At 48.8% G+C, this 22,976-nt stretch overlaps 1 protein-coding gene across 2 annotated transcripts in view; it reads right to left on the minus strand.

Annotated features, from left to right (window-relative positions):
- Positions 1-12,747: 12,747 nt before the first annotated feature.
- LOC149367840 (ADP/ATP translocase) overlaps positions 12,748-22,976 on the minus strand; it is a 44,989-nt gene continuing 34,760 nt past the window's right edge. For both annotated transcript variants that reach the window (XM_089557666.1, XM_089557661.1), the window contains exons 3-4: positions 16,304-16,692; positions 12,748-14,454 (exon numbers count right to left, since the gene is read on the minus strand). In XM_089557666.1, the coding sequence (XP_089413792.1) occupies positions 14,101-14,454; positions 16,304-16,692 (743 nt within the window). In that variant the 3' untranslated portion in view covers positions 12,748-14,100. The remainder of the gene's footprint in view (positions 14,455-16,303; positions 16,693-22,976) is intronic.

The raw sequence follows: 22,976 nt of genomic DNA on the forward strand, positions 1-22,976 counted from the left end.
CCACCTCCCCGCTCCTGAAACCCACACCAGCGGCCCGTATCTACACCCTCCGGATGCACTGTCCCTCGAGGTCCTCGCCATTGCGCATGCCCTCAAGGCATTTGCTCTCCTTCCCTCTCTTCAAGAGTAGACAGTCTATTCAGACTCACAAGCCCTATACACCACATACAGAAACGCACCCTAACCCCTTCTCTCCAACAGGGGGTCGAACGAGCGGTCTCCGCATTGCAGCCTTCCATCGTTTTGCTCCGCTGGGTCCCTGGGCATTCAGGGATTGACGGCAACGAGCTGGCCCATCAGCTCGCCCGCGACACACTTTTCCGGGCACCGTTGATCCCCTGGCCCAAGCCCTCGGAGGACGGTGGGAGACTCACCCTTCGCCGCACCATCAAAGAGGTCTACCTTGAGCTCCGCCTCGACAAACGCCTTTACCCTCCCCCTCATCCATCACTCACGGTGCCGGAGTCTCGCCTTCTTCGGCACATTCAGATGAATGCAGTTATCACCTCGTCCCGCCTCTTCCTCTATCACTATCGATCGGACCCTTCCTGTCCCAACTGCCCCTGTATCTATGCGGACCTGGCCCATTGCCTCTTCTATTGCCCGGCTGCTCAGCAGTCGGGTTCCTTCCCCCCACCCTCTCTATCCATCACCACCTGGCTCGACTGGCTTGGCGCTGAAGGGGAAGAAGAGCGGCTTCTGGTCGCCCAGGCGGTCGACATGCTCGGCCTATAAATTATGGTCGAATAAAAGTCTTTACTACTACTACTCCCGCCGTTGTTGCTTCCTAACTGACATGGCACTCTCGAGCTGTGCTTTCGATGCCGTCGTCTTCCCAAATTCCCATCCGTGCACAATGGATCCAGAACATAACACTACTGTGAAAAAATTTTCCTGAGAAACACAAATTTTCTGGCAGCTGCGTTGCCAGAAAATGACTGTAGTTTTGTGTTTTCTGTTTTTAACATACGTTTTCTGTTTGTTTTTACTTACAGAAAATGTCGGTGAAAAGTCTGTTTCCTCTTTTCTCTTTTTCTATTTTTCCAGACTTTCTGTTTCTGGCTTACTTATGTTTTCTGTTTCTTTGTTTTTTTGTCGTATTTTGTTCTTGTCTGTTAAACATGGATTATAACACTGAGCGGTTTGTGCAGAAACATGTTTATTTGAAGAAAACAGCCCACAGAACTTCTGAAAACATGAAGCTTTGAAGTGGGATTATTAGCGCAGGAGCTGTAGGTGCCAAGCAGTGCTGATTCTTGCGGGCTTCTCCATTGTTCCGCTGACCAAAATCCATAACTTGCGTGGGCACCAAAAACTGCTTGGTCCTTTCGCAAGGCTGTGCGTTGCGATGCTGTATTCGACAAGGCAAACTTCAGCACAGGTTCTCTATCGCATTGCCCTCATAAACCGAGTCTCTAACCGAAACCGAAGTGAAAACATATATGTTTGAGCGCACCTAATTCGCATTCGTCCTAACCACGCTAAATCGGGCGTCATTTTTTAAAATAAGTATAGATCTAACAGTTTATTCTTGCCGTCGCGGTGGCTCAGTGGCTATGGTGCTCGGCTGCTGACCCAAAAGACGCGGGTTCGATCCCGGCCGCGGCGGCTAGAATTTCTTTGGAGGAGAAATTCTAGAGGCCCGTGTACTGTGCGATGTCAGTGCACGTTAAAGAACCCCAGGTGGTCGAAATTTCCGGAGCCCTCCACTACGGCGTCTCTCATAGCCTTAGTCGCTTTGGGACGTTAAACCCCACAAAACCAAACCAAACAGTTTATTCATTTTTTTTTAAAGTAAGTATATATCTAACTGTTCATTCTTACCGAATAAGCAATATGCACATACGCGTGTAATGGGTTTGTATATATAGAGCTGAAGTAAACAGTTTACTGCGAAGTGAACTAAGTCCCTTAGTTGCACATTGAATTACTTAGCACGTCGTATACCCAACACACACGCACACACTGTATACCGCAAGGTTGGTCGAATCCTGCAAAGGAAAGAAAAGAACAACGCCGCTTGCTTACACGATAATACTACGACGGCATGCAAAGAAGCCCGAACGAAAAGCGGTAGTACTCGATGGATGATGCATTAAAAGAAAAAAAAAACACCCCCAATCCTGCACTTATATACTTTGCGCTTGAGTTGCTACACTGCGTACCGTCACTGATGGCTCTGTCACGTCCTTATCATCTGCGATTGGCGTCTGGATTCCGTCAACGTGCACCACAATTTCAGCGATACTCAGTCACCGCACCTCGACTACTGCTGCCGAGCTGGCTGCTCTGCGTGTTGCATTTACTTACATCCTACAACAACCGCCAACAGCGTGGGTTATCTTCAGTGACTCTCGCGCCGCACTACAGGCGATAAATTCACCAGGAAGCCTACAGGAGCAGATCGTCGATGACTTGAATAGGTTACACACCGAGGCCTGTGAGTTACGTCACCGTGTTGTGCTTCAGTGGTTACCCGCTCACTGTGGCCTCGCAGGCAATGATCGTGCTGACGGTGCAGCAAGATCGGCGCATGGCGACACCTGCTTGTTCCTACCGATACCCTTTTCTCGTAGTGATGGCGCGAGACTTCTCGCTACTAAAGCCTGGCAGACGCAACGCTCTTTGTGGTGTGATCCGCGGCGTCAATACAGACCCCTCTTTCGCATCGACCCCGCTTGTGAATTCCGCATGCCCCGCAATTTAAATAGGCGTGACTGTAATTGCCTGCACCGAATTCGTCTGGACGTTGCCTTTACTAAATTCTATCTTTATAAAATTGGTGTATCAAGTAGCCCTCTGTGGCCGACATGTGGTGTGTGCGAAGATATTCAAAACTTGATCTGCCACTGCCAAATCTTTAATACTCATCGCAAAGCACTGTTAGGTGCTTTAGGACTTCGTCGGGACGACCCCGTGCACCTGGAGCATGTCCTTGGACCCTGGACTGATGCGACTTCGGCTGAGCGAGAGACAAAAGCTTTCTTAATTTTTCTAAGGGACACGGGTTTAGTGGACATACTTTGATAGTCATCTAAGGGACACGGTTTTAGTGACATACTTGTGTCACTAGTGACATACTTGTGTGCATGTGTGTGTGTGAGAGTGCGTGAGTGTTGAGTATAGTCAATAATATTAGTCAATAAGTTTATTTTCCAGTTTCAACTAGAGGGTTTCCTGGCTAAAAGCTGCCTGGGCAGCTTGACTGGGTCCAGGAAACCCCTACAAGCAGTAGCACACGAGCGGCACAAGAAATTTACAAAAACCAGTCACACATAAGTAGTAGATTAAATACAGAAAACACTCGACACATATATACATTGACTCGAATAATAAAAATAAAAATAAAAAAAGATGAGAACACTGAAAATGGTCATACATATGGTGAAGGGAAAGTAAATAAACACTCATCAAACGTTCAAAAATCAAGAAGTGGAGGCATGGAATGGCATATGAACAAAATATTTCCGCAGCTCAGCTTTTTTATATCCCGTTGTATGTTGATATGTGTTTAAAACATGGGGAAGATTATGAGACAACATTTGTAATTTATAATCGGTGCGAAAACGTGGTATGTTCCACGAGTTAGTACTTCTTGTATGTATGTTAGCACGACGCGTGTCCAAAGATGATAGGGCCGAGTAAAAGTTGACAATTGATGCCGTGGAAAAATACATTTCTTGCAATAACTTAAAATTATATAAAAAATCAGCGCGAACAATGTTATGTGCTTGGAAGGCGTATCTGGTGGTAGTCATCTTATCAATATTGGCGATTATTCGAACAATTTCCTTTTGCAATACTAAAAGCTTATTTATGTTATTTTTAGTCATTGTGGCCCATACTAAGCTACAGTAGTTAAGGTGAGAAAATAATAATGCATAATAAATTTGTAATTTACATTTCAAAGGTAAGGTGTCACGGCATCGCGAAAGGGCCCCGCAAACAGAAGAGAGTTTTTTGCAGAGGTGCTCGACGTGGGCATCCCAGTTTAAATGAGACGAAAAATACACTCCAAGGATCTTGTGGTCTTCAACAATTTCTATTTGTTGCTTTTCAAAGTTGAGCATGCAGCTGGGTGCTATCGGTTTGTTTCTAGCGCGAAATATTATAGCCTTGGACTTTGTAGGATTTATCTTTAATTTATTCATCATTGACCACCTAGATAATTTACTGAGTGTGTCATTACATTTCACAATTAAATCGTTAAGGTTAGGGCCTGAAAGAAGTATTGTGCTATCATCGGCGTATATTACAAAATCAATGGAAGGGTCTATACTAGCAATATCATTTATGTACGCATTAAACAAAAGAGGTCACATTACGCTTCCTTGTGGGACACCACAGCTGATAGGCAAAAGGGAAGAAAATTCATTATCTACAGACACCGACTGACTTCTGTTTTGGAGGTAGCTTTCAAGCAAACTGAGTGGTTTACAACGGATACCGTACATTTGAAGTTTGCTAGCAAGAATCGTATGGTTTAAGCAATCAAACGCCTTACTGAAATCAAGAAAAAGGCATATCGTATACAAGTTCTCATTAATGTTGCTCAAAATAATTTCTTTCATTGTTAGTAAGGCTGTTTCTGTGGATTTACCAGTTCTGAAACCAAATTGTGACTCAGTTATTACCCTATGTTTGTCGAAAAACTTCGTGATTCTTGACGAAATAACTTTTTCCAGTCCCATGTTTGATGTCACCTTTTTTTTTTCTCTCTCTCTCTCTCTTTCACCCTCTTCTTTCATCCTCATCTGGAGTAGCATGCCAGGCCCATAACCAGGCAGACCTCTCCATTATCCATTAAAGTCTCTCTCCTCCTCCTCGATGGATGATGGGTTTCTCCTGAAACCATATCACTGCGAGGGTTTAAAAAAATCAACGAACGAAGTCTAAAAGCATTAGTACTATTTCCTTCCTTCACATGACGCGTGAAAAAATATGTTGGATCACATGTAACACCTTGGACAGTCACCATTACATGAAGTATCCCGCTTTAAATACCTAGGTATAGCATCAACTAACAATCTTCCCTGGAATTCACGTGCGGAGAATATCTGCTCGTCCGCCATTCGTAAATTATGTTTTTCTACGGGATAAACTTTATAAAGCCCCCTATGAGTTTAGACTACTCGCCGATAACTGACTAATCAGGCCTACGCTCGAGTATGCATGCGTGGTGCGGGATCCATATACTAAAGCCAACGTTAAAAAATTCGTCAGAGATATTTAAGACTGCTTACGTGTGGGAATGCGAAAGCATGTCACGCACTGTGCGGTTGGCGAACAGTTTATTTCAGGCGATGAGTTTTTTTTTTAATGTATGACACCACCCACACACATGCCTGTGACGCCACCCGGAACGCTGTACGACGAACGGTCGCATCGCAGTTTCATGCGAAAGACTGAGAATTAAGGCACACAATTTATGTCGTCGGTTCGAATTCCTGCAGCAAGCTCAGCCTCCAAACTGACGCACATGTATATGCTCTATGCAACGAGAAATCGTATGGCACCACTTGGAACGCTGTACGACCGGAAGGGCAAATCACTGCGTCACAATTTTGGTACGAATGTCGGGAAAACTGTCACCACATGGAGATCGGCCAGTAGCGAGTATGTATGGACGAACGACGTGTATAGGATTGTCCGAAGTGGCGGCCGTGCTCGGCTTGCTGTGTGCGTCGTGCGACTGCTTGATGACGTCACCCTTTTTATTGCGGAAGCACTCCGGCTCACCGATTTTTTTGTGAAGCTGTCCTTGAGGATGACCTTGGCCCAGCCATAAATAATAAATAAAAAAAAAATTGCCGGGGGCTTAGCTTTGGTTAAGCCTGGTAGGTTCCGAAAGCGAGCCGCGTCTAAAGAAAGAACGCAGTGCGCCGCGTCTCGAGGTCACGCGTGGCTACCGGCCGCCGCTACGCGAAAGGCCGTTCAGGAGCGTAGTATTGCTTTCGCAATAATAAATATTGCCGCGATCGAGATTAGAACCCGCGGAGCGCACACAGATTACTTTCGCTGGCCCCTGCACGAGAGCCATATATGCTATCCCCGCAGCCGATCAGGGCTCGGGTTAAACTGCAACACAATCTAGCACAGCCGATTGCACATTGTCGTTTTCATCAACTAATGCTACTACCGAACTAATATCGTCGCCAGAGAGGTGCCGACGACCCAGCATAGCCTTAGTCGCTTTGGGACGTTAAACCCTATAAAACCAAACCAAACCAAACCTGAACACATGCTTTCACACGTCTACTCGGTTTAACTGAGTTGACACCCTACCACTTTTCTTTTTGCCATCGCTGGGATTTCCTTTACCATCTGCAAACGCGCGCGCACGCACGCACGCACACACACGTACGCACGCGCGCACACACACGCGCGCGCACACACTTACACACAAGCGCACGCACGCACACACGCACGCACACGCACCGGGTTTTCTCGTAATGGGACTACTAATGATTTCCCATCAAAACAAACGAATCGAAAGGAAAGCCGTGAGATTTATTTATTCCAAATTTTCGCCCCGCCGCGGTGGTTCAGTGGTTACGGCGCTCGGCTGCTGGCCCGAAAGACGCGGGTCAGCAGCCGAGCGCCGTAACCACTGAGCCACCGCGGCGGGGCGAAAATTCTGAATTTCTTGAAGGCGAAATTCTAGAGGCCCGTGTGCTGTGCGATGTCAGTGCACGTTAAAGAACCCCAGATGGTCGAAATGTCCGGAGCCCTTCACTACGGCGTCCTTCATAGCCTGAGTTGCTTTGGACGTTAAACCCCAATAAACCAATAAACCAAACCTATTCCAAATTTTCACCGTTCGATTCTACGTCTGAGCTAATGAAACCTAGTAGTGTCCAACTCCTTGAGGCAAGACGAGCAAATATTCGACGAGAATTTCTTTCCTTGCTCATAAAGAACAAGTTGACGTTTCATCCGGCACCCTACTTGTCATTTTTAGCTGCACGCATCACACGTCACCATCATCCCGGTTCACTTACCCCGTACTTTGCTCGAACTGACGCGTTTCAATTTTCCTTTTTCCTGCGCCCCAGAAGCGAGTGGAATTCACCAACACAATGACTGACAGCGCATAGTGGTTCTGCATGCCTTCTTTTTTAGTTGTTCATGTTAGTTGTTGAACTTGGATCGGTAAAATGTACCTCTCTATTTGTTGTGCTTGGATCTGTAATATGATTTGCAGTATAAAATAAATAATTATGGTAATAACCAGCATGCATGGGCGCTTATATCAACAACGATTCAAGCCTGATCCTATGAACAGGCGTACACACCATTGTCGCGCGTCGGAACGAGTCCTCGATCATATGTGTGTCCTCCGAGCGCACGAAGGTTATTTCGCAACGTAGCAACCGTGCACACGTGTGCACCTCACAGCGATAACAGCAGAGTTATTGCACAGACGTGGGACGTGGTACAACACCGGGGCAAAGAATCCTGACGTTCCGGTCGCAGCGCAAGCAAACGAGAAACGCCAAGCATGGCGGCAGCCGGTGAAGTACAGACCGGTACAGAACAAAGGTTTTCACGACTCGGTAATTGACAAAGCGAGACGTTCTGTTTACGGCTACTTACAAACGGCTGGGTGTAACCTGCATCATGAAAAAAAAAAAAAGATGCCAGGCTTAGCTTGGTTAAGCCAAGAATGCGTTGCATATTGCGCGGTCTTTTTGCGCGAGGTATTGCTTGGCGACACTCGACTTTCTCAGCAGCTTTTCCTCCGTGACGTATGGATGGATGGATGGATAGGAGCGCCCCCTTTGAAACGGGGCGGTGGAAACCGCCACCATGGTCAGCCGTTCTTTTTTTTTTCTTTTTTTAGTGGTTTGGTGACGTCACGTGACGTCACGTCACGTGGTTTGGTGGCTGCCCGGCCGCGCCCAAGGGCTGAACTGAGTGACTGCAATATGCTACGCATAAAAAACGATTTTTTTCTCTAAGGTCACCCGCGTCCGACGTAATCGGGGACCTCACCGCCATGAAAAAATAAAGCGGGGGGAGAGAGCGAGAGAGAGACGCTTCCCCATTTTTTCTGCTACGCGCTGTATGCTGGGAGCGGAGGGTGGCGAGTAGGGAGCATGTAGCTTTGAAAAACAAAAAAAAAACATTTTTTTTTTCAATGGCTCAGAGACCAGCGAGCCGTTTGAAAGTTACCGTAAACAGAGCGGCAGTTTGCAGTTGCAGTTGCAGAGCGGCAGTTGCAGACTATGCAACTGTCGCGAAAACGGTTTTCCGGTATGCGTTGCACGGCAGCTTCTTCGCAAATAACGCACAAGTCTTCAGCCGTTGTAATCTACACCGGCAAAGAATAATCAAAACATCAAAACGATCCTCGCTGTAATCTTCATTTTATCGGTCGTTGCTGCTTGCAACTTTTATACAGATAGCTTGACGGTTACCAGGTTTAGATTGTACTTTTGGAGCACCACTTTTCATTCGTTAACCCTCGTGCCCCATGACCACGTGGCCCAGCTTTATTTTTTTCATCCTATATACACCCTCAAAACGGGCTTTGTACACCGGCAAAAAAAATACATACACACGACTTTAATAGTGCTTACTGACCTGCGGGCCAACGGCAATGAACTACCGACTATTTGCTACGGCGAACGAGCGTTCGATTACACGCTTTGACATCGAACAAAAAACATAGCATGATGACCATTCTGGATAATGGATGGACAGCGCGGTTTGTGTGTCGTGTCATTTACTCCACGGTCATCTGTAAAGTGAATAGCGCGTTGCTTGTACGATGTATGTACAACCAACCAGGCCTAGTTCCCGCACATTTAGCGCAGTTGAGTGGAGATATTGCTAGCCGACATGCGTGGCATGTTGCCTTTGCCCACGGATTGCAAGTACGATGCACACAGGCATAACTAGTTCAAGTCAGCACACGTACTTGTACTCTGTACGAACGTCTGGGCTAGGTTTTTGGGTTTGAACTCAGCCACTCTGAGGTCTCCCTCTGTCTGCGGGCTGCCTCCTCCTGAGAAGTGGCCTCTATTCTGATCCGATAGGCGCAGTTTGCCAGTAGCGGCGTTGTGCACTTATAGAAAGCGTTTGCAATGGAGAGGTTCAGGGGAAAAAGTATGAGAGAACAGAGAATATCGTCTGCTGTGTGATTCATCAGACGATGAAACGAACTCAGTGGAGCCGCGCTGGATTTCAGATAATTTTTTTTTCGCGCTTGTTTACAGACAGAACCTGCCGCTATTGATTTTCCAACAGAGCTGCAACGTCATGATTATGCTCACTTTTATATAAAGACGCATTTTCCTGCTACACGCCGGTAAATTAAGGAATCGGTGGGAGCCGAAAAAAAAACGAAGAATGACAGTCGCGAAAGTCGGGCATACTCGTAGCCGGCTGATGCGAAGCGACAACTGTTTTCCCGGGCGTACTTTGGAAAGTCGGCATTAGGCGGACTCACGGTTCACTATGTTCTAAACGTCAACACCGCTGCACAAGGTGCAAACGCCGCAGGGAGGAAGCCGTATCATATCATCATCATCATATATCATCGTCATCATCATCATCATCAGCCTGGCTACGCCCACTGCAGGGCAAAGGCCTCTCCCACGTCTCTCTAATTGACCCTGTCCTTCGCCAGTCGCGGCCACCGTGTCCCGGCAAACTTCTTGATCTCATCCGCCCACCTAACTTTCTGCCGCCCCCTGCTACGCTTCCCTTCTTTTGAAATCGAGTCCGTTACCCTTAATGTCAGCTCGGGTTTAAAATCCCGAAGCAACACGTGTGCTGTGAGCACGCCGTATCGGAGGACTACGGACTTATTTCGACCGCCTGGGATTCTTTACAGTGCTCTGACGACATCGCACATTAGGCGGGTGCTCGCATTTCGCCTGCATTGAAATTCGGCCGATCCAACATCATTCGATTCAGCAGCCGAACGCTGTAACCACTGGGCAACTGCGGTGGGCTGGGAGGAAGCACTCTGGATTTGCACTTATACTGTCAGCGGTGACATACAAACCGGCAGTTAGTGGTGGCTTGTCCGTCGCTGCTATCGTCAGGCCTTGAGGGGCTGCATGTACAGGTGCGGCCAAAACATTACGGAGAACGCTTCGACGGTTGAAATTTTCTCACGCGTTCCTTGGAGGAAATACGGTGGTTTCTTATGTTGGCACGCGAGCGCACCAGCGGCATGTGCTGATCATAAGTAAAATCGCCGAAGCGTGCTCCGCATGTACACGATGCCAATGACATTCGTGGTGTTGAAGTCAGATCCGCACTTCCTCTTGCCATATAGCGTTTAGAGAAACTCGAACGATCAGCGAAATAGCCCAGTGTGTTCCGAAGCGGACTCTGCCTCGAAAGCGCTGACTCTGATCGGGCAGGTGGTGCCAATATCGTCTCAGTGAGTTACTAACTAAATGAGTGTCTAATCAGAAATCGAACATAAGTACCTTGGCTTAATCATTTCACACTATCTAAGATGGGATTCATACATTACGAGTGTTCTATCATCTGCTTTAAAACGGTTGTTCTTCCTCAGAGGATGACTTTGAGAAGCGCCACCAACACCAAACTTCCTTCCCTTCCCCATACATTTTTTTTTTCGTTTTTTACACTCAATTGCTTTCTTCTATGCTTTCCAGGTCAACCGAACCAGTCATACCATGCCATCTCTCGCACCTGCCCATGCGTGGACAGGTGACCTTTCAAGCCCACGATGGCTATATTTGCGCTCTCCCCGCCACCCGGATGCCTTTCTGCTGAGCTGGCGTATTCTTTGTCACTGTTTTGTAGGTCAACCGGTTAATCCTCTGTAGCAGACATCATGCCTGGACAAGATTTTCAAGTTCGCATTCCTCACTCTTCCGACTTCAATCCTTCCTTCCCCTCGCCAGTGTTTCCTCCTCGGAGTGAAGCCCTATTTAAACCCCGGCAATGATGAACGCTTTGCCCGGACAAAGACAAGTCCTCTTGTCTGTACGTTGGCAAACAACGTGAAGGTTCACCCTCCCTTGTTCGCTTTGTGTTTTCAAGAAACCCATCTACCTGCCCTCACTCTACCAACACGTTTGCACAGTGAGTTCTGCAATAAGGTAACACAGCTTGGTTCATTGTTCCACAGCAGTTCATAAACAAAATAGAAAAAGTGCAGTGCAAGGCAATTAGATTCAACTTCAACAAATACAGTACCAGTGATTGCCATCCCAACTGCCACCTTAGAAGACCGCTTCAAACTCGCACGACGAAAATTATAGTTCCATTTAGTACACAATACACTAGAAGTAGATACTTCGTTGTATATATCCTTAGATGAATCCGGACCTTCCCGGCATAAGCATTCATTAACTATCAAAGAATATGCATTCATCAAGACTGTTTTATATACTCATTTTTTTCTGATTACAATTAAAAAATGGAACAGCATGGACCCCAGTATAACTAACACATCAGTGACAAAATTTGTAACTCTCGTAAATGAACTGATGCGCAATAATTAAATCATGGTTAGCCAGATATAAGAGCCTCGGTCATTCGTCGCAAGATGTGCCACCAGATATAACAGGCCACTCATTATGTAAGACAGCATCTGTATAAACACATTATGTACCATGTATATTGTGCACCCTTTTCTACCAAATGCACTGTATCGTCGATTTTTATTTCCTGTTATCTGTATTTATCTTTACCATACTCATGTAATTCACTGTAACCAGCATTGTACAGTCGTGGGAAATATGAGAGGGAACAAAGTCTGAGCATTCATTCACTTATCACTCATAATCACGTGTGACAAGATTGTTTTCTAACTAGTTCTCTTCTTGGCGTGCAACATCCAGAAGTCATTTTTAACTTTAATAGAGAAATAACGAGAAATTCGCAATTATGTGCAAAAAGGTTATTCCCTCTCATATCTCTCGTGATTGTACTAGAAAGTAGGGAAGTCTATTTCTCTTGCAATTTGTGCGTTCACATTATATGCCTATCCTGTAAAAATCCCAATGGAATTGACACCATCTGAAATAATTGTTGCAGCATTCGAGGAAGCCAGTGCTATACCGCGATCTGTTTTGTGTGTGTGTGTGTTTCTTTCCAGTGGCGTCTGCAAGCGCCCATCTCGGCGAGAGCCGGCATTGTTCTCACCCAAAAACCCGTCTTCTCGCCCTCCTCCGAGGCGAAGAAGATCGCGCGTTGTTTTTCTGTGTTTTCTGCTGTTCTTTTACAGGTGTATTCAAGCTTTCTGTGCCCCAGTCCAATGTTTTCCAAGGTGGAGTAGAGAGTAATTACTCATTAAGTAATTAATCATTAGCAGCCACTCTGGCACAGCATACACGGCTACGAAGGAAGGCTGTACAGCCTCCAAAGAAAAAAAATTCGCCCTGATGCGAGGATCTAACCCAAGACCATCGCCTTTCTCGCCAAGGCAGTCGCTCTATAACTAAGCGTTCCAGGTATGCTGCAGCAGGTGGCAGGGTGAGTCTGAATTGATGAACTCGAAGTGGGGACGGCGTTAGTCCAAAACGTTTTAGGGGAATATCATCCCTCAGTGTGGAGTAGAGTTGAAATGAGGAAGTACTTACTCATGATACCACTATTCATTAGCAGATGCACACAGGCTCTCGGTATCCCGTAATTCTAGAGGCGATAACTGACACACGCAACAAACTTACTTGACGGCAAGCTGTTGAAATCGGAACCTTGAATCACCTCAGCCAACGCCTGTTAGGAAGAAGCAGAACTCTTCACACCAGGGATTTTTTGTACAATCGAACACAACAGGGTCGTTTCCTTTATTGCTCCCTTTGCATCGATTGTCGGTTTGGCGGTCCGAGCCTGCAAGGACTTGAGTTCTTGTCGCTACACGTCTCTGTCTCTATGGTACAACAAAGCACTGCCGTGCCGACATACGAATGGGCCGGAGCCGTAGTGTGGGTCCCGGGTTGGTACACCGCGCTACACGACGGGCCGCGGCTGCGTCTATATTCGTGCCAGCACTGCCGACACGCAAGGCCGAGAGGTTGCACCGTTGCTGGCACGGCCAACACCGCTTCTGTTTACGGGTACGCTTGCTAGCACAGCACAGGCAAACAACGCAGGAAAAATAAAGGTGCATGGTTCGAGAGTGCCACGCTGATCCTAAATGTATCGTCCCACGCTTAGTTTAATGATTACATATGGCTGCTCAGTTCACATATCTTTCCCAAGATGGAAAGTTGGGCGTAGTGACTAGTTAAATGTTGTTCGTCTTTGGAAGGAAGTGCGGAAAAGGGCTACCAAGGACGACAGCGGTGGTGTTGTCATCTTTCTTTCGCGATCGCCTTTTTTGCGCGCTTCCCTCCAAAGGTCAACATATCTTGCCGAGGCACGGAAACGGCGCAACATCTCAGGCGTTGAGACAGTTTGGTGCGGATTGCGGCGCGATCGAACGTGGCTGCAATAAGTACAAAGGATCCCTATCGACCTCGGTCGCCTCGGCTCGAGGCGTCTGCCGTGAAGAGCGGTCTCCTGCACTTCCGGTCTCCCTGAACAGAAACAAGGCGCGAGCCGGAAGTGCGGAGACCTCGGGTGATGTCCCGCGCCGAAGGAACACGGGTCGCCCTGTAGGCCACACGTCTGCTTGAGACCACGGCACCTCAGGTTCCGCGCTGTTCGCCCCTTTCTTTTATTTAAACGAACGTTACGGGGTAACGACCCTTCTCTTGACTGTTACATTGCTCTCCTGAATATGTGCGTAGGTTTAGGTGATGAGCTAATTCCCTACTCCTACAGACTGTAACGGGCCGGATTCTTGCTGCTTGGAGTTAGCGAACGAATAATTAACCCGTCTTAAAGGTTCGGAAAACACTGCAATGAATTCCAGTGATCAACCTAGGCCCTGTTATAGAAATGTGTTAAAAGTTGCTCGCCAAATCAGCGGCCTGTAACGGCAGCCATTAGCTGAACCCGTTCATGAGGTGATTGCGCGATGCTATCGGGGTGCGTCGAAAGGCGGCGAGACCATCGATGCAGTGGCCAAGCAGACGTCGTGGGCATTTCCAGTCTTCGTCGCTTAGCTTAATGTAAACTAAATATATATATATATATATACTCCGCAATAAGGGGCGCCTAGAAGATGAACGACTTGATCTCGTCGTAGAGGACGAGAACCAGCGCACCGCCCGTGCCTCGGAGGATGTTGGAGAAGGCGCCCTTGAAGAAGGCGGCGCCGCCCTCCGTCTTGTAGATCTTGCCCCAGCAGTGGATGGTGCTCTTGTACTGGCGCTCGGCGGCGGCCCGGCCGCTCTGCATCATCATCCGCCTCCGCACGGTGTCGAACGGGTAGGAGATGATGCCGGCCACGGTGGTCACGGTCTGCGCGATCATCCACGAGACGACGAGGGGCGTATTCTTGGGGTCCGGAAGCATGCCCTTGGCCGTGTCGAAGAAGCCGAAGTACGCCGCCCGGTAGATGATGATGCCCTGCGTAGGTTTTAGCCATGCACTTGTGAACTTTGTGAAGGCATCGAGATATGCTTGAATATGCTATCGAGATATGCTATCGAGATATTGCCTTTGAGCAATATGTTTGGTTTGGTTTATGGGGTTTAACGTCCCAAAGCGACTAAGGCTATGGGCTCCGGAAATTTCGACCACCTGGGGTTCTTTAACGTGCACTGACATCGCACAGTACACGGGCCTGTAGAATTTCTCCTCCAAAGAAATTCAACCGCCGCGGCCGGGATCGAACCCGCGTCTTTCGGGTCAGCAGCCGAGCACCATAACCACTGAGCCACCGCGGCAGCCTTTGAGCAATATGTGTGTCCACACGTTATAAGCAGGCTGAACAGGTTTGCAGCGGCATGCAACTTTCCATGCAGGCAGGGAACCGTATGGCAGTCTAATGACGATTACGCAAGCCCGGGAAATCTGCACGAACACCGCTAGTTCGCGCGGCTGTCACCAGTTGTCGCGGGGCGCTGAACCCTCAGAATCACCGCGCGAGCTTCAGATGTCCTGTACATTCAATTTATTTTCTATGACCGTCAGAAATAGTTGGTGTGAACGAAGGAAGCATCTTTTATGTCATATTTTGAGCGGACAAGAGTGGGTCATCATGTTCACTTGACAGCCTAACGACGCTCAACGTCTGAGCGAAATTGCGATTCAAGGCCGCAGCCTAGAGTCCACTGAGAAGGCGCGGGCGCCAGAGCGTGAGCAGCGGCATATATACAGCCCGTGAGCATCGGCACGCGACGCAGCTTTTCAACATTGAAAGGGAGGGCCAATACCGACAGCAGGTCACTCAGTGCTTGCTCAAGCAAACCCGCCAACCAACGGATCCTCCCACGAGGAGGAGACTCCGCCGGTTTTGGGCTGGGATCACCCTGCGCCGACGGCATGCCGTGCACCCCGAGTTTCCTTTCTCAGTGTGGATATAAACATTAATAATCCAGTGGTCACGCGCGCTAAACTGCCTGGAGGCTGGGCGTTTTAATGTACGCTTTGTGAACGTTCGCGACTCTGGAGCAGCAGAATAATCATTCATCGGCCCAGCAGTCAGCAACAGGACACTCCTGCCGTATCTAATCTAAGACAAACTTATGTGCATGTGGCGCGCTTGTGTGCAGTCGAGTATGAGCATATTTATCCATGTTCTGCTGTTTCCCCTCCACCTCTTTTTACACCCTCATTTTTCTTTATAAGGCTGCCAACTGGACGAAAAAATTGGCAGTGGCTCAGCTCGGCTATGCCGGGATATACGCAGCGAAAGCTAAGGCGGCATATTCACGGCCAGTTGTTCAGCGCGCTGTTCCTCTGTTTTCTGGGCGATTCGTTTCCTCTTGATCTCGTTCCGATGTCGACTCCAGGCCTCCTTCTGCTTAGCAGACTTGTCGCCGTCCATACTGCCGCCTCAACTGTGGTTCCGGCACACGCGAGCTCTCCTTTTAAATCCTCCGACATGTTATCAGGCATGCGACACAGCTGGCGGAGCGAGCGGAGGCGAGCGCAACGACGAGGCAAGCGGTGTGACGTCATACCGAACGGCGGCGGCGGCGGCTCCGCGGTGTGACGTCATGCCAGATGGCGCGGCGAGCGCGCGGCGTCCGCCAGCTGCAGCGGTTGCTAGGCAACGGCTCAAGGTCGGTGTCTGTGCCTCCTCGTAGCACCGCCACAGCGAAATCGCAAGTTCGTGGCCTAGCGTAGTTTTCGCTACAAAAGTATACACACCGGGTTTCTTTAAGCACGTTATGCCTTTCGGGCAATTTTCCCTTCTGGACTGCATCGCACGTTGCCCCGGCTGTTACGCGCGGCAGACCGCGTTACTGACCTGCACGGAGACGCCGAAGCCGCGGTACAGCCCCACCATGCCGTCCGTCTTGAAGATCTTGGTGAGGCAGTTGCCCAGACCAGTGAACTCTCGCTGACCAGCGCCCTTGCCGGTGTCTGCAGCGAGCCGGGTTCGGGCGAAGTCCAGCGGGTAGACGAAGCACAGCGAGGTGGCACCGGCCGCGCCTCCGGAGGCCAGGTTTCCGGCGAAGTAGCGCCAAAACTGGGTCTTCTTGTCGACGCCCCCGAGGAAGATCTGCTTGTACTTGTCCTTGAAGGCGAAGTTGAGCGCCTGGGTGGGGAAGTATCGGATGACGTTGGCCAGGTTGCCACGCCAGAAGCTGAGGAAGCCCTGTTCCTTGGGGATGCGGACGAAGCAGTCGATCATGCCTGCGCGTTGGGGAGTCAACAAAAAAGAAAGCGAAATATTTAAAAAAGCACACACTCTCCATGCGCATGCACAAGTCAGAGGCACGCGGCATTTCTGCCGCGGAGCAAGAAAAAAGCCTTTCCTCTTGCTGGGGATCAGCCATTGACTAACTTCACTTCTTTCCTGTTTATACATAGATTGGAAGAGAAGCGCATAAGACGGTGCCTTGCCTGCTGGGAGCCGGAGCAACGCTGAAGCGCGCACTGTCGAACTCCTGACCCACCGGTGCTCTAGCCCAGTCCTGGCCACCCACTTGGCCAAGTGCACTTATCGCAATGAAATGAGCTTCATACTGGGTGCTTCACACCATGCGTACGCACTGAGAACTCTGTGCAAAACACTTCATGTGTTGAAATTAGAAATGATATGTGACTGCACGCCCAATGACCTCGTGAAATTTTGGTGGTTCATCGCACCGTCACGAAATTTGTCACCAAGCCATCGTGCCCCTCCACGGCAAAGTAGATGAGCAAAGTCCGTAGACACGCTGGAAGAGGCCGCTGCTGCGCTGGTATAGGACTGTGAGAACCAGAGCAGAAATAGCGAAGAATAGTTGTAAAGAAAGTGCTTATCGGGAGCCGTTGTTTTCTCCCAGCAGATATGGTTCACGCAGCACGGGAGTTGACTATAACACCCGTGCACAGGCCGGCCACTATAACCTTGCGTTGCGGACTCTAACCCCCTTCCACTACGTCCCTCAACCGCCGGACAAGGCGTCAGATGTAAATGTTTCCTCCCTGTCTGTCATCAGCGAGACCTGTTACGGCCTACCGCGGTCTTCACGGCGCAGCAGCAAGCTAGAGCAGTGTGCATGAGGCTGACCTTGGCCACTGTACTGTCAAGAGAAAGACAACGGAACCCCATCACATCCAATGATCTATTCGTAGATCTGTTCAAACACACCCGTCATTATCATCATTCCCAGCCATGCGCCACCACGACCATCACGAGACCATCCGGTGCAAGGAAGAAGCAGTGTGTTGCTGTTGTTCCATGCAGTGGCCAGGCTGCAGCTGTGCACATGCGCGAGGAAATAAAAAAGCGCGCTGGATGGACGCTTGGCGCGAGAGCGCCGCCACGCGACGCTGTTCTCCGAAGCATCGAAGCTCTGGTTGTTCCCTGCTCTGGGCCGCATGATTCGGTGAGCATCGCTGATCAGGTGAGTCTCCGTACCGCATCTGTTTCGCGTCTTTTGGTACGGCGGGCACTCCAGATGGAAGTCATCGCACCGTCGCCGGGCGTGCAGGAGTGTTCTCGCCCCAGATAGAAGTAGATGGCGTGTCTGCATAGGTTGGTTAACAGGTGGTCATAGCGCCGCCTTTCGCGCATTCCTCATCGACCCACTCCCTCGGTTGCGTACCTGTTACTTGGAGCGCAGTCTGCAGACACTATAGTAATGAAAATTCACAGTTCATCGACGGGTCGATCCGGCGGCAATGCATTAGTATGGCTCGTTGCCACTGCACGGGTATCCACACATGCTTTCTTCCCGTTGTCGCTTTGCTTTCTTAACGCCACTTCCTGTTTGTTGACGACACGTTCTATGTGGCGTCACATATATGATAAACTTCTGCTTTCGTCCTCCTTTCTCGCGGCGCTTCCTCCAAACAAACCACTTTGTTAGTTTTCTTTGCTTGGCACTTGTTTGCATGCTGGAGCTTTCGATAAGGGATAGCTTTATGTACGCCTTGTGTTCCTTCACGTAATAAACTTGTTAGTCTGCGTTTGTGTGCGTCTTTTTGCCTGTTCGCCGTCCGTGTCCGGTTTGCACAGTTCTTTCTTTGCATCTGTAATAGACCAACTGCTCGTGCGTTATTTATAAACGGCTTTGACGGAACGAAAGATGCAGTAATTCTCTCACTACTAGGTGGACACCTTCACCGAGTGAAGAAATGGCGGAGCCGGGAGTGACATAAGGAAGCGAGAAGCAGGTTCGGAGAGCTCTAGATGAACTTCCCACCGCGCTTTTCAAGAGTGTTAGCTCTTACTACTCACGTTCGAACATTTCTTGTCCTGTTCCGTCTTTGATTCAAGATAGCGGCCGGTCATGTGAACAAATTGGCGTAGCACTGCAGTCTGAGTCATTGCAACCACGTGACCACCCTCATGTATACGCTAAGGTGGTGTCTAGCGTGGTGGGCACCACCATAGCTATGACACCTGCTTAAACCGCTTCCAGTTCTGAGACAAGTTTCCCGAGAGCTGCAAGGGTTCTGGGGGCTTCAGCAGGTAAATCGTCGATGTATCCAGCGCCGTTGCTAACTGCCACTTCTGACACCATGTATCAGATCGTAAGGTAGGCACTCGACAGCATGACGGCCAGAACAAGAAGAACGGATGTTTATTGATGGCCATCGTATTTATAGGTTTCCATAGCGCGGCGCACGCACTGCGCTATGGCACTGCGCATGGCACATGCACCGTCATCAGGCTATCACACAAGCCTGATACAGACGTCATTCACAAATAACCCCCACTCAGCCGACGTAGTGACCACCCAATATGTCAAAGTTTACAGCCATGCTTATGACGTCATAATGGCCACCATGATGGCCTCAGGTTAGCCGGGCATGCAAACTGTGTCACATCATGACCTCCCCATGGCGTAGTTTGCCACCACGTCATGAAGTGGTGGCAAACGATTCGACACGGTATGGCGCACTAAATTACTAGTCGAGTTGAAGCCTAGTTTTTGTGAGGGATTCGCCCGACGACCTTTGGGCCTTGAAACCGTAATTGGGGGCGACCTTCGGAGGGCCGTGGCGGGCGAACCAGTGGTCGGATGCGGGTGGTACGTCGTTTCCTGATGTACGCATTGATGTCCAATTTGGTTCCTGGGGGTGAAATTCGGATATAACGAATTTGAGCCTAGCAGGTCAGCCTCCATTATCGAAAAAGTGTACGTTGTTGGCGTGTGAAGTCTCTCTCCTCGAGGGAGAGAGACTCTGCCCACTGCAGGGCAAAGGCCTCTCCCATGTCTCTCCAATTAACCCTGTCCTTTGCCAACTGCGGCCACCGTATCACTGCAAACTTCTTAATCTCATCCGCAAACTTCGTTATCTCAAATTGGTCTTACGTATATACGTCTTATAGAGAAATAAGAGTGCCTCGGCGCATACTATATTTCTTATTGCTTATTCGCCTCAGGCGTCTGAGAGCCCGCTCATCTTTCAGGACAGTACATTTGATATGAAGTCGCAACTCTAAATAAGGGTCATATATTGCACCTATAGGTATGTTAAGGATGCGAGTGCCAGCCAGTGTGGTGTGTGCGGTGTGTGTGTGTGTAGACATCACCCGAGAAACTCATTGTATTATGCCACCATCAGCCTTCATTCGCACTTTCCTTTTCCTCCTCTTCCCTTTCCCCTGTGTGGAGTAGCAGGCCAGGGCCATGTTACCACCGGCCGACCTCTCCACCTTTGCCTCATTAAAATTCCTTTCTCTCTCTCAACTTTTGTGATTTGAGCGCCACGATACAGTAGACAGATATAGAGAACGCTGGTGGCAAAACGAGAACGGAAGATTTGTTCACGTTGAGAATTAAATGTGACCAACACAGCCAAACTTCCAGGACACTGATGTAGGCTTGCAATAGCTGGTGCAGTGAATGAATATCTCTTGCAGATGTTGCAGTACGACTGTCCTCTTAAGACTGTTTACGATAATCAGTACGACTGTCACAAGCAGTACCTGCAGGCATGTACAAAGGGAAGAGTCGTGCTGTTTAGCAGAAGATCACTCGCATGGGGCCGCGTTCGTATTCGGTCGCTGACCTTTGCTGGCATCCAAACGCGGTCACACGGACTTATCACTATATCCATGCCAGGATAATAAGAACGGGTCTGTTCACCACTCGAAAAATTTTAAAATATTTTGCGGCGTGCTCACGTGTAACCAATGGCTACTACACGTCTGCAGCTCATGTGCGTCATGAACGTCAGTAGCTCAAGTGCTCCCGTATAGCCACCTCCGTGCCATAGGCTGAAAGAGGGACTGTACGAACTGTGCTCATCTACAAAACGCCACCAGACGATGGTTCATACCGGAGTCGATTGATCGGATTTTTGCCGTCAGAGCAGCCCCGTAAGCAACAAGGCTGACCGCAGCGGCAGGTTCCTAATTAATTTCGATGGCTTGTTGTTCGCTAACATCCAACGAAATATACGAGTGTGCGGGCGTTTTTGCATTCCGCCTCCATATACACGCAGCCGGCACGGGCGAGCCGTACCAACCTCACCATGCATCTATACACTCTGAGGCCGAAATCCGCAGCCACTGAGCCATTGCTATGTTGTGTGTCAGGGCCTTTCTTTTTTGGCCGTGGCGGTCGAATTTCGATGGAGGCGAAATTCTAGAGGCCCGTGTGCTGTGCGATGTCAGCGCGCGTTAAACAACCCCGCGTGGCTGAAACTTCCGGAGCCCTTCACTACAGCGTCCCTCGTAGCCCGAGTCGCTTTGGGACGTTATACCCCCATAAACCCATAAACCAAACCATAAGCCTTTCTCTCTTTTTTTTTTTTTGTCAAGAGGAAAAGGTAGAGAAAAAGCCGACCAAAAACAGCAAGTCCAGAGTGTGTCAACCCTTGCGGGGTAAAGCGGATCGCGTAAAAGGACCTGCATTAGGCCTATTTGTCTCCGCATTCACCAGATATCTATGCGAAATGTATGCTGGCCTGCGACTCTTGCGTGGTGCGGTCTTGCTTGCTACTGCCTTAGTTGGCGTCGTTTTGCTAAGTGTTAAGAGCGCTATCACCATCGTCAGCCTGACTACGCCCACTGCAGGGCAAAGGCCTCTCCCATGTCTCTGCAATTAACCCTGTCCTTCGCCATCTGCAGCCATCGTATTCCCGCAAATTTCTTTATCTCATCCGCCCAACTAACTTTTCTGCTTGCCTTCTCTTGCAATCCACTCCGTTACCCTTAAGGACCATCTGTTATCTTGCTTTCTCATTCCATGCCCTGCCCAAGCCCATTTCTTCCTATTGATTTCAACTAGGATGTCATTAACCCGCATTTGTTCCCTGACCCACTCCACCCGCTTCCGATCCCTTAACGTTGCACCTATCATTTTTCTTTCCATAGCTCGCGGCGTTGTCCTTAATTTAAGCTGAACCCTCTTTGTTAGCCAGCACGTTTCTGCCCCATAGGCGAGTACTGGTAGGATGCAGCTGTTGTATACTTTTCTTTTGAGGGATATTGGTAAACTCTCACTCATGATGAGAACCTGCCAAATGCGCTCCACCCCATTATTGTTTTTCTGGTTACTTCTCGTGATTCGGATCTGCGGTCACTACCTGCCCCGATATTCCCTTACCACTCCAGCGCCTCGCTACCAATAGCAAGCTGCTATAACAGCGCTATAGTCGGATACAAAGTCTCCAGTGAATCTCCGTTCACACTTAGACCGCAGCGCACTGTCCTTCCGTGACAACCAAATAAACAGTTGTCAAAGCGTGTCTTATTACCCGAAGAAAAAGCGAATCGCAAGGCGAAATTACAAGAGCAAGAGTTTATATATATATATACATATATATATATATATATATATATATATATATACCTTGACTTGCTTAATAGAGCGAAATATTAAAATGTTGACTTCGTTGACTGCCGTGATTGTTTGCGGAGTAATACACCGCCCTGCTGGCCATGTGCTGTTGCTGCCAACTGCTGCTTTCTTTTTTAATTGTATCTTATTATAGGTTACCTGAGGTAGCCGTGACCCTTCAGCAAAAGTGGCTCTCCAAACTGAAGGTTCACTGTCTTGCATGTTCCCAGGAACGGTACAGTCTGGGTAGCTAGCTGTTGACTTCGTTTCCAGGCTAAAGCAAACAATATCATTTCTTCTTTAGGCCCATTAAATTATATTTGGCGGTCCGTTGTCTCCATCGTAAATATTGTTTAGTTTCTCTCAATTACCCTAAAATACACGGAGAGCACGTTAAGCAGCTGAGTAAAAAATTATCGAAAAAATCGTTTCTAGATTGAAACTGCTTCTTGGCGCATTCTGTTTTCTTCTGACAGCAGAAAATCACTGCAGTTCAGAACAACTGGAGCCTCTCTTTTGTTCAATACTTGCTCGTTAGCTTTGTAAAGCGTGCGCGCAGCCAATACTTTCTGACGCACGGGCGAACCCCGAGGCACAAAGAAACGCGCCGGCGTCTATATTTAAAGCAGCGCCTAAATGTGGGAGGAGGGAGGCCGACCCGATGCCCCAGAACGGCGCATCCTCGCCCGGAGT

This window comes from Amblyomma mixtum, chromosome 1 (assembly GCF_055824585.1).
Source record: "Amblyomma mixtum isolate Tamu chromosome 1, ASM5582458v1, whole genome shotgun sequence".
Classification (NCBI taxonomy): Eukaryota; Metazoa; Arthropoda; class Arachnida; order Ixodida; family Ixodidae; genus Amblyomma; species Amblyomma mixtum.